The 15,278-nt window shown below is 47.0% G+C and overlaps 1 protein-coding gene across 8 annotated transcripts in view; it reads left to right on the top strand.

Annotated features, from left to right (window-relative positions):
* ABAT (4-aminobutyrate aminotransferase) overlaps positions 1 to 15,278 on the top strand; it is an 89,460-nt gene that overhangs the window by 38,775 nt on the left and 35,407 nt on the right. For 6 of the 8 annotated variants that reach the window (XM_027528266.1, XM_027528261.1, XM_027528269.1 and 3 more), the window contains one exon: positions 8,816 to 8,930. In XM_027528266.1, the coding sequence (XP_027384067.1) occupies positions 8,861 to 8,930 (70 nt within the window). In that variant the 5' untranslated portion in view covers positions 8,816 to 8,860. Of the gene's footprint in view, positions 1 to 3; positions 119 to 5,725; positions 5,882 to 8,815; positions 8,931 to 15,278 lie in introns of all 8 variants that reach the window. The other 2 variants (XM_027528264.1, XM_027528265.1) reach the window with 2 other exon arrangements.

The following is a 15,278-nucleotide window of genomic DNA, read 5'->3' as shown; positions in this document are numbered from 1 at the left end:
TAGAGACGCCATGTCCATGCTGCCTGCGTGCGGGATTTAAGTTCACCTTATTCTTCCTGACGGGGCTCCCCAGGAGGCTCCATGGTGAAGAATCCGCCTGCCAGTGCAGGAGACACAGGTTCAATCCCTGGATTGGGTAGATCCCCTGGAAGAGGGCGTGGCAACCCACTCCAGTATGCTTACTCAGAAAATTCCATGGACAGAGGAGCCTGGCGGGCTACAGTCCATGTAGTCACAAAGAGCTGGACAGGACTTTGTGACTGAGCACGCACGCACACATTCTTCCTGATAGAGCCTAGGGGGCAGGGGCAGTGTGGGCAGGTGTACTGGGAGACAGAAACCTAAGGATGGAGAGATTGGGGCAGACCAGCTTCTGTCTCATGGAAGCTACATCTTCGGGCTCGAGCAGAGCCACAGATTTGCACGTGCAAATGGTCCCTCCCAGGACGTCAGACTGTAGAAGAAATGCCTTCCCTACAAGGTGGAGGTTTCTTTGGAAACTGAGAACGTGGCCTGCGAGGAGCAGTCTCTTCTACGTCCTGTGTGCAGGCTTCAGTTGGCCAAATTCTGTGCCTCGTGACCGCGTGGGTAGGTTTAATTCTTCCCATTTCACAGATGAGGAAACTGAGGCCCTGGTGAGCTGAGCAACCTTTTTTTTTTTTTTTTTTGGCCATGCCATACAGCTTGTGGAATCTTAGTTTCCCAACAAGGGATTAAATCTGGGCAGGAAGAGCGCTGGACCTCTAAGGAATTACTGAACTGAGCAAGTTGCCCAGTCATCAAGCTACTAGATGGCACATCTGAGCCCAGTTTCTGGCTAACGTTACTTTCTCAACTGCACCCTTGGTCTGTCTTAAGAGTCAACACTTGCCTGTTTCTAAGAACGGTATTCCTCTCCCCTTATACAAGTCAGTAATGATTGTATGGTGTTCCACCAGCAGGTTATAGGGAATCATGAATTCATGAATGCAGGGAGGAAGGGCCAGGGTCTGTTTTGCAGAGAAAGCTCGGGTGGGGAGGGGGGCTGGAGGAGAAAATCCAGGTCCCAGATAAAACCTTCTGTCCCAAGGCCATCATCACAGGCCCTTGAATGGGGCCCTGTTAGCCATCTGCAAAGGCCAGGCCTCTGGCTTTATTGGTTGCCATGGCGACCCCTGGCCTTGACAATGGAGGCCCACTTAGCTTGAGCCCGTCATTGTGTCCCACTGAGTCTGCAGAAAAGCCGACAGTTGGGGCTGCAGACAGGGAAAGGAATGTCCCCAGCCTCTGCCAGCATTTCTGTCTCTGTTCCAAGAGCAGATAGAAGAATGAGAAAGAGTATTTGGGGGAGCCTCAGAGAAGTCCAGGGGTTCCATCGCCAGCCAGTGACATATGCAAATGGTAGAGAGATGAGTCCGTCTTCATCGGATGGTTTGGAGTGTTTAGTATGTATGTAATGACTATTTGCAGTGCGGCACTGGGGCTGGGGATAGCTGTTCACCCGCAGCTAGGCCATGAGTCAGGTGCAATTGGGGTTTCCCCATTTTACAGAGGAGGAAGCTGAAACCCAGAGAGGTTACTTAAGGTGCTCAAGGTCACACAGCAGGCAAAAGAGGCTGGTTTCACATCAAGCACTCCAGCTCCCCAAAGGGCCACCTTGGTCTTCATTTTTTTTCTCTTCATTTTCCATCTTTGGAATGTTTAACTTTCAAAGCCATTTCCAAAGATTTGGGGGCAGTGCAGACCTGGGTCAAGTGCAGGGCCCACCGTCTACCCCTTAGGAAGGTGGTTGTAACCCTGCCTCAGGAGCGTCACCAATCCCAGGTCACACTTGTGGGTGTCCCCGGAGGGAGGGGGTGTCATAGATGGAGAGCTCCCCTGATTCTCGCCGGCAGCGAGGGTAAGAATCACTGGCTTTTGAGCCCCAAGACCATGGGGAGTCATTCACCCTGAGCCTGTCACCCGAGGCGGACACAAAATGTCACACAGAGGGTACAGTGCACACGACAGGGGAGCCATAAGCAGCAAGCAGTGCTGCGATTGTTGTTGTTCAGTCACTAAGTCGCACTATTTGCAGCCCCATGGACTGCAGCATACCTGTCTTCCCTGTCCTTCACTGTCTCCCAGAGTTGGCTCAAACTCATGTCCGTTGACTCCATGATGCCATCAACCCTCTCATCCTCTGTCCCCCTCCCCCCCACCTTCTCCTCCTGCCCTCAATCTTTCCCAGCATCTGTGTCTGTCTTTTTATTCTCTATGACTTTTTATTCATAGAAAAAAAATCAGAAGTTTTTTTTTTTTTTTTTTTTTGCCCTTTCACCTGAATTCCTCTCGCCCTATTGATTTAAACATTGCTTCTGCCCAGCCCACCCTCCAAATGCACCAGGAAGATAAGAGGCAGCAGAGAGAACTAATTAGCATTTTAATTAAAGGAACCGGGATAGGGAGCAGTGGGTGGAAACCCAAGGACTCCAGTATCTGGTGAGACCAGGGTTTCAACTTGTTTTGACTGAAACGCACACTGAGAAACAGGTTCTTTGTAGGGGCTCCACGTGTCTGAAACAAAGGTCACCCCCCACCTACCGTGCGCTCTGATGGTTCCTATTCTCTTTAGTTTATTGATTGGTTGAAATTTCTCTTTTGGTTTTCATCATGGCAAGGAGAAAAGTTCCTGTCTGATGCTAGCCTGCTTTTAACACCTGTCTGAGAGCTGCTCGTCTCCATCTTAGCAAGAAGATGGGACCCTCTGCAGAAGATGGGGCCCAGCAGAGGCTGGAAACCTTGGGCAGTCAACCACATCCAGCTTTTAATTTGACAACCTGCCTTGATTTTATTACATTCTTTCCCCTATCACTTTTATTTGCAGCAAATGAAACTTTGAGGGAAGGATGCTGGGGAGTGATTAGTAGGGGCTGTTGTTGATCAGTCGTTCAGTTCTGTCCAACTCTTTGTGACCCCATGGACTGCAGCTTGCCAGGCTTCCCGGTCCTACATTGTCTCCCAGAGTTTGCTCAGACTCATGTCTATTGAGTCAGTGATACCATCCAACCATCCCATCCTCTGTCACCCCCTTCTCCTGCCCTTTATCTTTCCCAGCATCAGGGTCTTTTCCAGTGAGTCAGCTCTTGGCATCAGATGGCCAAAGTATTGGAGCTTCAGCATCAGTCCTTCCAATGAATATTCAGGGTTGATTTCCTTTAGGATTGAATGTTTGATCTCCTTGCAGTCCAAGGGACTCTCAGTCTTCTCCACCACCAGCTGTAGGAAAGTAATTTTAAATAGGAAAGCTTAAAAAGCAAGTTGATCTCAAGAAGTACATTAAGTGGGGACTTCCCTGGCAGCCCAGAGGTTAAGACTCTGTGTTTCCATTTCACAGGGCATGGGTTCAAACCCTGGTCAGGGAGCTGAGATCCCACATGCCACGTGGTGGGGCCAAAAAGACAAGGATTTCAGGGACCAGGGGTTCCTGGCAAGCAGCCTGTTTTCCATTCAGAGTCGGGATTTCTCCAGCCCCACGTTGGTCCCAAGCCTCAGGGTGGGCTGGTACTCGGAAAGCTCCCCCTCCAGCCCGGGATCCCTCAGGCCTCCCCATCCCTTTTCCAGATGTGCAGCAGATTGCAGATGGGGGGACCCGGTGGAGGGGAGGCTGGTACCACTTCTGGGGTAGGAGTGGGGGCTGGGAGTAGCACTGCAAGGAATTCTCCATAAACTGCTCCTCAGATGCTTCTCAGGGTCAGAAGGGGCCTTAGAAACGACATGACCCAACACCCACGTTTTACACACAAGGAAACGGAGGCCAGAAGTGGGGTGTGTCTTCGATTCCAGAGCCAAACAAGGGCTGTGGTGGACAGGCAGAGACTCAGTGACTTCAGAGTTGGGGGAGGGGAGTACTATTATTAAATTGCCGTTTTAACATGAATTTTAGACCTCCTCACTGATTTTATTATTTTTTTTAATTATTACTTTTGTTTTTGGCTAAGCAGGGTCTTCATTGCTTTGCACTGGCTTTTTCTCTAGTCACGGAGTGTGGGGACTACTCTCTGGTTGCCGGGTGGAGGCTTCTCATTTCAGCGACTTCTCTTGTTGCCGAGCATGGGTTCAGTAGTTGTGGCTCGAGGGCTTAGTTGCTCCTCAGTTGTTCTATAGGATCTTCCAGGACCGGGGATCGAACTTGTATCTCCGGCATTGGCAGGCAGGTTCTTAACTACCGGACCACCAGGAACATCCCTGGATTTACCTATTATCGAAGTTTCAGACATAAACAGAATCTTACAATAGGTGACCCTTTATGTCTGGATTCTTGCACTTAACGATGTCTTTAAGGCTCAGCCATGCTGTGTCAGTGCTTCTTTCTTCCCTTTTTATGGTGAATAATAGTCCAAGGCATAGACAGACACATGGTGCTCATCTGCTCATCCATCGGTGCACACTGGGCTGTTTCCACCTTTTGTGATTGTGAATGGTGCTACTGTGAACACGCGTGTTCATGTTTTTCTTCAAGTTGCTGTCTTCAGTTCTTTTGGGTGTATATTTAGAAGTGGAATTGCTGGACCATATGGTAATTCTGTGTTTAACATTTTGAGGGACCCGTAATTCTCAAACCACCAGCTCTAAGGCTAGGGGTTTAGGAGTTGGTCCCTGGCTTCTTCCTCCCCATCAACTCCCACCCCACTTGATGTTCTCCACTCAGCTCATCCCAGCAAATCCCCCTCCCCAACTCATCAATGACCCCAGCATCTCATTAACATCCCGAGTACCTATTCCCTCCTTGCCCTCTGGGACTTGCCTGAAGAGGTTCCTTCTGGATAAGACAAGAGCAACTGGCACCTTCCTTCCTTTGGAGGGTCTCTAGTGGGTTCCATCTGGCAATTAGAAGATTTTTTTTTTTTTGAATATTTGTTTACTTGGCTGCGCTGGGTCTGTTGTAGCATGCGGAATCTTTAATCTCTATTGAAGCATGTGGGATGTTATAGTTGCTGCTTCCGGGGCTAGTTCCCTGACCAGGGATAAAACCCGGGCCCCCTGCATTGTGAGCATGGAGTCTTAGCCACTGGACCACTGGGGGAGTCCCGTGACCTAATTCTGTGCATCTTCCATTTCAGTGCTCTGAGATATCATGCTTGAGTCCATGGGCATTCCACATCCTTTCATGCCTTTGAGCATTAGCTCAGCTTCCCAGGTGGCCCTAGTGGTAAAGAACCCTCCTGCCAATGCAGGAGACATACGCAATGCGGGTTCGACCCCTGGGTCAGGAAGATCCCCTGGAGGCGCGCATGGCAACTCACTCCAATATTCTTGCCTCGAGAATCCCATGGACAGAGGAGCCTGTCAGGCTATAGTCCATGGGGTCACAAAGAGCCCGACACGACTGAAGCAACTTAGCATTCATTTCTTCATTCATTACTTCCCCTTTCTTTCTATGGCTTCTGGAACTTTGCAGCTTTTCAAGGGGCAGCACCCCCACACACACACACCTAGAATTAATTCTCTGTTCCCCTGGCAGCTTGTTTATACCAGAAGGTAAAGATTCCATTCCGTCTTATGTAGAATTAGCTGTTGACAGTGAACAGGGCATTTCTTCATCTACATATCCTGCCAGGTTATTTTAAGGATTTATTGACATGATGGGTAAAGCAGTTACTACATTAAATTCTCCTGTTTTCTCCCCCTCATTCCTCTGACACTAAATTATGAGCTTTAGAAAGAGAGCAGCATTTTATTCATCTTCGTTTTCTCCTGTGTCTAGATAATACAGTGCCTTCCGTGAAACAGGTACCTGATTAATTTTGTTGACTGGATTAGGGGGCCAGAGAAAGTGCATGAATGACATCAACTCTTCTGATTGTTGGAAATATATTGTGCTGAGAACCAATGCCTGATAGAGATCAGGTTTCGTTATAAGGTCAGTGTCAACTGCGGGCCACTGAAATGTCACCGAGATATATTTCCCAATGTGACATTTTGTAATTGAAAGTGTACGGGTGTGACTTTCACTTTTGCATAGCATTCAAATGTTAATATTCGAGTTCTCCGAGATTCTCGCACTTTCAAACACACATCTAATGGAAATTGAATTGTGTGGAGTCCTTAGTGCTCCCATTTGAGACAAATAGTCTTCAAAGAGAGAGAGCAATCGCTCTTTCTGCCTAGTTGTTATGTTGTTGTGCTTAGTCGCTCAGTCTCGTCTGACTCTCTGCAACGCCATGGACTGCAGCCCGCCAGGCTCCATGGGATTTCCCAGGCAAGAATACTGGAGTGGGTTGCCATTTCCTTCTCCAGGGCATCTTGCCAACTCGAGGACTGAACCTGAGTCTCCTGCGTCTCCTGCATTGGCAGGCAGGCCTTCACCACTATCACTACCTGGTTACCAGGCTGCTAAATTAACAGGGCTGCACTGAGTTAGCTGTTCTGGAATAGATCAAAAAATCCATTGACTTATCACAGAAAGAGTCTGCTTTCTCAGTTAATTTATGTTCACACTTTCCAAGACCATGCTTTCCTCAATAATATTTTCTCAGGTGAAAAGCAACAAGATTTCCTCTTTTAACAGGAACATTTGTATTCATCAAACCCCTTGCTTCTACAGTTAGATGTTTTGTTAGTCACTGAATTAATCCATGTTGTCATGAGCAAGCGTTTGGGGTTAGGCAGTCCCAAGCAATCCTATGATCAAGGCCATATACCATGACCTCTCTGAACTTTTATCTCCTCATATCGGAAGTGGGGAGATACCCTACTCCCTGGATGGTTGAGCAGATTGAGGGGGATCAAATACCCTTCAAAACAGTCACTTCTTTGAAGAGGAAATGGCAGCCCACTCCAGTATTCTTGCCTGGAGAATCCCATGGACAGAGGAGCCTCCCAGGCTACAGTCCGTGGGAATTGCAAAGAGTTGGATGTGGCTGAGCATGCACACACATTAATTAAATGCATCAATATGTTTTTAGAGAGGGATATGATCAATTAGTTTGAGAAGCACTGCCCTGGGGGTCCTCTAGTCTCACTTATTTCTTTCCCACACCTAGAGTTGCTAATATTTCCTACCCTATCTCTTTTGACTTTTTTTTGGGTGGCAAAGGGAAATAATAACCTTTCAGCAAAAGATGGAAAATTTCAAAATCACTCCTATTCAAGCTTCCAGATAATAGTGGTTTTCATTGTGTGTCTATGTGTTCCCTTCTAATCTTTGTCCACATGCAAGATATATTTTTTCATAGAAGCCTTCTGTTACAAAATTTAAAAAAAAGTCACTTCCATCCTGGAGGATTCTGGTGGCTCAGGTGGTAAAGAATCCATCTGCCGTGCAGGAGACCCAGGTTCAATCCCTGGGTCGGGAAGATCCCCTGGAGAAGGGAATGACTACCCTCTCCAGTATTCTTGCCTGGAAAATCCCATGGACAGAGGAGCCTGGTGGGCTACAGTCCATGGGGTTACAAAGAGTCAGACGCGACTAATCACATACATGCCACACCACAGCAGAACCCAACACAGCATTGTAAAACAACTATACTCCAATAAAAATGAATGAATGAATGAATGAATACATATACAATGAGAATCAGAAAAATAATAAAATAAATGAAGGCATCCCATATTCATGTGATTGCCATTTTTGTGAATAAAAATTCTATTTAAAAAAAAAAGGTAAAACCTGAAAATTCCACATCCTGGAACCTCTTGGTCCAGAACACACTCGGGATGGTTGGTTGTGCTGGAGAAGTCCACCCCTCAAAATGGGCCCCGGGTACTGCTCTGGATCTGCAGGGTTCCCAGCGACCCAGCCACCAACATTCTGTATGTGAACAGGGCAGGGGCCTCCTGGCCTCCCCCACTAAGCAGTCACCAGGACGTCTGCTCTAGAGTTTCCTCCATCTGAGTTTTTCCATCATGTAGGACACAGGCTGCTTTGCTTATCCAGATGGATGAGGCCCTCTCACCAGCTTGCCCACAGAGGGTCCTCCAGCCAACTCTGTCTTCTAGCCAACTCTGTCCTCTCTCTTTGAAAGTGGGTGTAATAATCCTACCTACATACAAGGTCAAGAAAAAGACAACGTGGGGTACTTCCCTAGTTGTCCAATGGCTAAAACTCCAGCTCCCAATGCAGGGGGCTCAGGTTCAATCCCTAGTCAGGGAACTAGATCCCACATGTCACTGCAACTGAAGATCCCTCATGCTGCAACTAAGACTCAGTGCAGCCAAATAAACTAAGAAAATATTAAAACACACACACACACACACACACACAAGGTGAACAGGCTTTGATTTAAAGTGTATATACTCTGGAGACCTCCCTGGCAGTTAGAATTCTGCGCATTCACTGCCATGGCCTGGGTTCAATCCTTGATTGGAAAACTAAGATCGCACAAACCACACAGTCAAAAATTTTTTAAAAAATAGTGTAGGCCTTCCCTGATGGTCCAGTAGTTAAGAATCTGCCTGCCAATGCAGGGGATACTGGTTCAATCCCTGGTCCGGGAAGATCCCACATGCCGGGGAGCGACTGGGCCCAAGTGCCACAACTCCTCAAGCCTGTGCTCCTCAACAAGGGAAGCCGCTGCAGTGAGAAGCCTGCCCGCCGAAACTGGAGAGTAGCCCCAATGGCCTCCACTAGAGAAAGCCCTTTAGCTGCACAGCAGGGAAGACCCAGCAAAGCTAAAAAAATAAATTATAATTTTTTTAAATCATAAAAAATAGAGTGTACCTTCTGCATGAAAGCAAAGGATCTGATATTAGCAGATCCTTCTCCACCATGTGGGGAAATGGTGGGGAGTGGGATACTTGGCCAGCAAGGGCATGGCCTCTGTTGGCCTGACTCTGAGTTTCTGGTTTCTTTCAGGGCCGGAGCGTGTGACAGGGGTCTCTGTTCCCAGCGGAGGGGACCATGGCCTCCATGTTGCTCACCCAGCGGCTGGTCTGCAGCTTCCAGCACAACTACCGCCTGTTGGTGCCGGGTAAGCCCTGGAGGATGTTGGCAAGGACTGGTCCTAATGGAAGATGCAATCCAGACTAGAGACTTAGGGGTCCGGAAGAGTTCTTGGGGACAAAGGGACCTGCTATCCCACCCACCCCCATGAAACTATCCCCTTGGCCACCCCTCCCATCTCCAGCGTGTGCTCCTGTGCCCCGGAGGACAGCTCAGCAATGGGCAGGGAGCTGATCTGCCCTGGAGCTGCTCTGCTTGCCCCCGAGGCCAGAAGGGCCCAAGCCATCCCCACAGGGACTGTTGAGGGAAACACAGAGCTAGGTTTGCTGCCAACAAACAAGGAAACTACAAAAACCCTTGTAATTCACCTAAAAGCTTCAAGGACACTAGAGAGTAGGCCCTATCCAAGGAACGGCCACCCTGCCCCTCCCTCTCCCTTACCTCCACTCACCCCGCACCCAAATGGCCAGCAGCTCATGCTGTCACCGCAGCCCCTCTCAGTTCAGTTCAGCCGCTCAGTCGTGTCCCAACTCTTTGCAACCCCATGGACTGCAGCACACCAGGCTTCCCTGTCCATCACCAACTTCCAGAGTTTGCTCAAACTCATGTCCATCAAATCGGTGATGCCATCCAACCATCTCATCCTCTGTCGTCCCCTTCTCCTCCTACCTTCAATCTTCCCCAGCATCAGGGTCTTTTCCAATGAATCAGTTCTTGCATTTGGTGGCCCAAGTAGTGGAATTTCAGCATCAGTCCTTCCAATGAGTATTCAGGACTGATTTCCTTTAGGATTGCCTGGTTTGATCTCCTTGTAGTCTAAGGAACTCTCAAGAGTCTTCTCCAAAACCACAGTTCAAAAGCATCAATTCTTCGGTGCTCAACTTTCTTTATGGTCTGACTCTCACATCCATACCTGACTACTGGAAAAACCATAGCCTTGACTAGACAGACCTTTGTCAGTAAAGTAATGTCTCTGCTTTTATATGCAGTCCCTCTCAGAGGCTTCCATTTCTCTCTGCCTCACTGAGTGCAGGCAGCATAGCCCAGTGAGCACCCTGCCTGTATGATCTCAGGAGACCTCCCTCCATAGTTCCCACAAGGAAGGAAAGGGTGAATCCCAGTTTACAGATGAGAAAACTGAGGCTCAGAGAAGCCAAGTCACACAGCCCCTTGAATGCAAGTCAGATGTGGGAAATAAAGCCCACCGACCCAATCCCAAGGAATGGACTTGGAGACACAAGATGCAGCGAGAAGCAAGGCTTTAATGATGATGTTGCCAGATCAGGTGTCTGGTGGGCAAGTTACAGTGGGGTTTTTATCCTCTCGGCACCCAAGCCCCTCCCCCAGCCCCTCATTGGTTGTGTACTACTGGGTTAACTATCTTCCCGAGAAAGTCACCTGGATTTATTACTCCCCCTTTGTCTGGATTTTCCCACGCAAGGATCCTAACGGCTATTACATCAGCAAGCTGTCCCTCTAGGCTAGTTGTCCTTGAAAATGGACCACTTTTAAGTTTTTCTTACATCAGTCCAGCTCCAAACACTGGATTATTATCCACTCCCTCAATGTGTCTCCTGGGCTTCTCTGGTGGCTCTGTGGTAAAGAACCTGCCTGCCAGTGCAGGAGACGTGGGTTTGATCCCTGGATGGGAAAGATCCCCTGGAGAAGGAAACAGCAACCCACTCCAGTATTATTGCCTGGGAAATCCCATGGAGCCTGACAGGCTGCAGTCCATGGGGTTGCAGAGAGTCGGGCATGACTTAGTGACTGAGCATGCATGCAGCTTGCCTCCCAGCAGCTCTGGTAGCCTGCTTCGGATGCCTGCCCCTCCAGGTTGCCCCCAGTTCTCAGAGCTCCATGCTTGTCATCACGATGTCTCCTTATTGTGTGTCCCGTCTGCCTTCTGAAGACAAATTGTCAGTGGAGTCCTTGGTCTCCTTGTTGAATGTTGCAGACGTTTCTGTCTTGAGTGCGATAAAAAGCAGGAGTGTTGTCTCCTCTCCCACAGGCTTTATTTTTAAATAAACATTTATCTTGGAATATTTTAGATGTGCAGAGAAATTGCAAAGACAAAGAGATCCCACATGCTGTTCACCCAGTTTTCCCCAGTCTTATCATCTTACATCACCAGGATGCATTTGTCATTGCTGAGGAACTGACCTTAGTACTTTGATCTGAACCAAACTCTAGACTTGTGTGTGAATTTCAGCAACTTTTTCTCAGGGCCTCCTTCTGCTCCAGGGTCCAATCCAGTTTCATTGTCTCCTCTGGTCTATGAGTTTCTCAGTTTTTCCTCTTTCTTTTTAAACCTTGATAGCCTTGAGAAGTTATTAGTGGGTTTTGAGGATTTGTTTTATTTAATTAGAAGATAAGCATATTAATGCTTACCCCTAATTATGTAACAAATAAACTCCAATGATACAGGTCTGTTGTGTTCCAAGTAGAAGGGAGAGTCATTAGCATGGAAGATTCATCAGGTCTTAGCTGCGGCTCATGACTACCTACCTAGCACAGGCTTTGCTCCGCGGCTTGTGGATCTTAGTACCCCTGACCAGGGATTGAACCTGCATTCCCCACATTGGAAGGCAGATTCTTAACCACCGGACCAGCAGAGGAGTCCCAAGTGTTTTGTTTTAAACAAAAGCAGAGCAAATAACTCCAGTTGAACTTAATCTTGACTTTGGCTAGGCTCACATAGAGAACCCTTGCTGTTTGGGAAAATGGCATTTATTCATTGCTCTCAGAAGAAGATCTAGAGGACATTAAAAACATCAGACGGCAGCTTTTACAGTTTGGAGTTAAAAACTGACTCTGTGGATTGGCACAGTCACGGAGGATAGTAAGCATCATTATCAGACCCAGAGGATTGGGTTGAATTTACCCACCCTGCCTGGTCTTGCCTGTCAGGGCACACCCCTGCCCTCTGGGTGTGCTATTTTATTCATGAATGGAAATGTTGGGTCATTCGGTGTTGATTCAAACTTCTTCCTCCTTTTGGTAGTAATTTGCCTTTAAGAGAAGTGAGTCGTTTTGCTGCAAATGTTTTATTTCAAAAACCCACACTAGATGAGATGGACTATACATACATGATGCTCACAGCATCTGGGAAAGGAGAGGTCCAGTGGACAGACTGCCAGCTTCAGCACTTTCCATCTGTGTGACTCTGGGCAAATTAATTGACCTTTCTGAGCGTAGTGTCTCCTTTAACATAAGACTCATAATAACATTTACCTCCGATGGGGTTGTGAGGATTATGCGAGGTAATCCATGGAAATTACTCGGAATAATGTCCAGTATGTTCACTGTGAGTGCTCAATAAACGGACATCTGCTCACACAGCTTGATAGAAGTGATCCTGGAAAAGGCTTTCTTGATCATTCAAATCTTGTTCTTTTTTCTTGTGGTTTATGGCACTACATGTCATCATTAAGTGTTGTATTGGCATTTGGTCATTTTCCTCCACAAAAGTCACAATTAAGATATAGTAGGAAAAGCACAAGTTTTCTGGACTCAAGTTCTGGCCTTGCAAACTCACTAGCTATGTGACCTCAGGAAACTCGCTTAACCTCTCTGACCCTCATCTGTGAAATGGGAACAGTATCTTCTCACAAGAAGGTTGTGGATTAATCAAAACAATAGGTGAGGGGCATTCCAGCAGTTACGACATCACCTTCCAATGCAAGGGGGTCAGGTTCGATCCTTCGTCAGTGAGCTGAGATCCTACAGGCCTAGGAGCCAGAAACACCAAAACATAAAACAGAAGCAATGTTGTAACAAACTCAATAAAAACTTTAAAAGTGATCCACATCAAAAAAAAAAGTCTTTAAAAAAAGAATAAAATAATAGGTGAGCATTTGCCTAAATATATGTGAGCGTCTCCATCTTCCTTTTTCTGATGGCACATTTGCAAAAAAAAAAAAAAAAAACAACAGACTCTGATTTTCAGGATTTCTACCCAGCATTTTTGTCCCTCTCCCATCCACACCCAGAAAGACTTGGAACACGGTAGGAACCAGTGCGATTCCTGACCCAGATGCATCTGCCTCGCACCTGGCCTTGGCATCCCCGTCTCATGCCCCATCCGTCTCCACTGTGTCTCCCAGGTCCTACCCTGACCCCGCCTCCCAGCCCTGTTTACTCATGGTCCCCACATCTTGGCAACCACAGCTCCCCGGGACCTCACATGCTCCGCTTTGAGGTCCTTTCAGCTGCAGGTCCCACTGCCAACTGCCTCCACCCCTGGTATTCCTGCAACCCCCAAGAAGTCTGATTGCTACAATGCGATGTCAAGACATATTCTGGAGAAAGGAAGAGAGGACTTGTGTGTCCTCATGAGAGGATGACTTACTGCTTATAGATTTTTCACTGTCCCCCCTTTTCTGGAAACAAAGGAAGAATGGCAGGTTAAGAGCCCTGTTTATCCAAATAGACCTGTTGAATGCAGGTCTGGTTGGAATCAGTCTTGACCAGTAACGCTGAGTTCAGGCCAAGGAAACGAGAAACAGTTGAGTGTGTGTGCGTTGTTTTTTTTTTAAGTCATCAGTATGGTCCATGATTTTTAATTCTCTGCTGATGGAATCAGATCTTTAGGAATTCCTTTTTCATTGTAAGATCAAACAAAAGATAATAAAGCTGGTATCTTCATGCCTGAAAATAAGGGTGGTATTGGATTTTAACTGGATTTTATGTTCAAAGGGCTCCACTTTATTGCATAATTAATTCAGAAACCTTTGATATTCAAGCAATTGTGAAAAATTAAGAATTTATGTTTTCTAATGTCATGGCTTTTTATAGTTTGGCAGGTCGTGTGTGTGCACGCATCAGCGTGTATGACAGAGAGACACTAGCATGTTTTAGTATTTGTTTCCTCTCCTGTGTAATGCAATAAATAGCAACTACCCCTCAGCATTGTGGAAAGATGAAAAAAGATCACATACATGATCTTTCTTTTTAAAAAAAAATTATTTATTTGTTTTAATTGGAAGCTAACTACAATATTGCGGTGGTTTTGGCCATACATCAACATGAATCAGCCACGGTGTACATGTGTCTGTCCGTCCTGAACCCCCCTCCCACCTCCCTCCCCACCCCATCCCTCTGGGTTGTCCCAGAGCACCGGCTTTGAGTGCCCTGCTTAATGCATCGAACTTGCACCGCTCATCTGTTTTACATATGGTGATGTACAAGTTTCAATGCTATTCTCTCAAGTCACCCCACCCTTACCTTCTCCCACGTAGTCCAAAAGTCTATTCTTTACATTTGTGTCTCTTTTGCTGTCTCGCATAGAGGGTCGTAGTTACCATCTTTCTAAATTCCATGTATATGCGTTAATATACTGTATTGGTGTTTTTCTTTCTGACTTATTTCACTTTATATAATAGGCTCCAGTTTCACCCACCTCATTAAAACTGACCCAAATGTGTTCTTTTTTATAGCTCAGTAATATTCCATTGTATATATGTACCACAACTTTCTTATCCATTCATCTGCCGATGGACATCTAGATTGCTTCCATGTCCTGGCTATTATAAACAGTGCTGCGATGAACACTGGAGTACACGTGTCTCTTTCCATTCTGGTTTCCTCGGTGTGTATGCCCAGCAGTGGGATTGCTGGGTCATATGGCAGTTCTATTTCCAGTTTTGTAAGGAATCTCCTCACTGTTCTCCATAGTGGTTGTACTAGGTTGCATTCCCACCAACAGTGTAAGAGGGTTCCCTTTACTCTACACCCTCTCCAGCATTTATTGTTTGTAGACTTTTTGATGGCAGCCATTCTGATGGGTGAAGATCACATACATGATTTATATGAAACATCTTATTGTTTAGTCACTAAGTCGTGTCTGACTCTTTCTGACCCTATGGACTGTAGCTCCCTCTGTCCATGGGATTCTCCAGGCAAGAATAATGGAGTGGGTGTGCCACACCACTTTCAGGATCTTAGTTCCCCCAACCAGGGATTGAACCCTGGCCAGGGCAGGGAAAGCATCAAACTCCTAACCACTGGACTGCCAGGGAATTCCCATCTCCTCGATGATTTTTAATTGACACAACTTGGGGCACAACTCGAGGAGATGCCACTGACCTCTAGTGGCCGGAGGCCAGGGATGCAGCTAAACATCCTATACCACCCAGGGCAGCCTCCCACAGCAAAGAACCATCCAGCCCAGTGTCAGCAGTTCCAGGGCTGACAAATTTGAGTCTATATATACATATGGAGGAGACACAGGTTTGATCCCTGGGTTGGGAAGATCCCCTGGAAAAGGAAACGGCAACCCGCTCCAGTATTCTTGCCTGGAAAATTCCATGGACAGAGGAGCCTGGCAGGCTACAGTCTATGGTGTCGCAAAAGAGTCAGACATGACTGAGCATACACA

This window comes from Bos indicus x Bos taurus, chromosome 25 (assembly GCF_003369695.1).
Source record: "Bos indicus x Bos taurus breed Angus x Brahman F1 hybrid chromosome 25, Bos_hybrid_MaternalHap_v2.0, whole genome shotgun sequence".
Taxonomy (NCBI): domain Eukaryota; kingdom Metazoa; phylum Chordata; class Mammalia; order Artiodactyla; family Bovidae; genus Bos; species Bos indicus x Bos taurus.
This window is presented reverse-complemented; position numbering and strand designations above follow the sequence as displayed.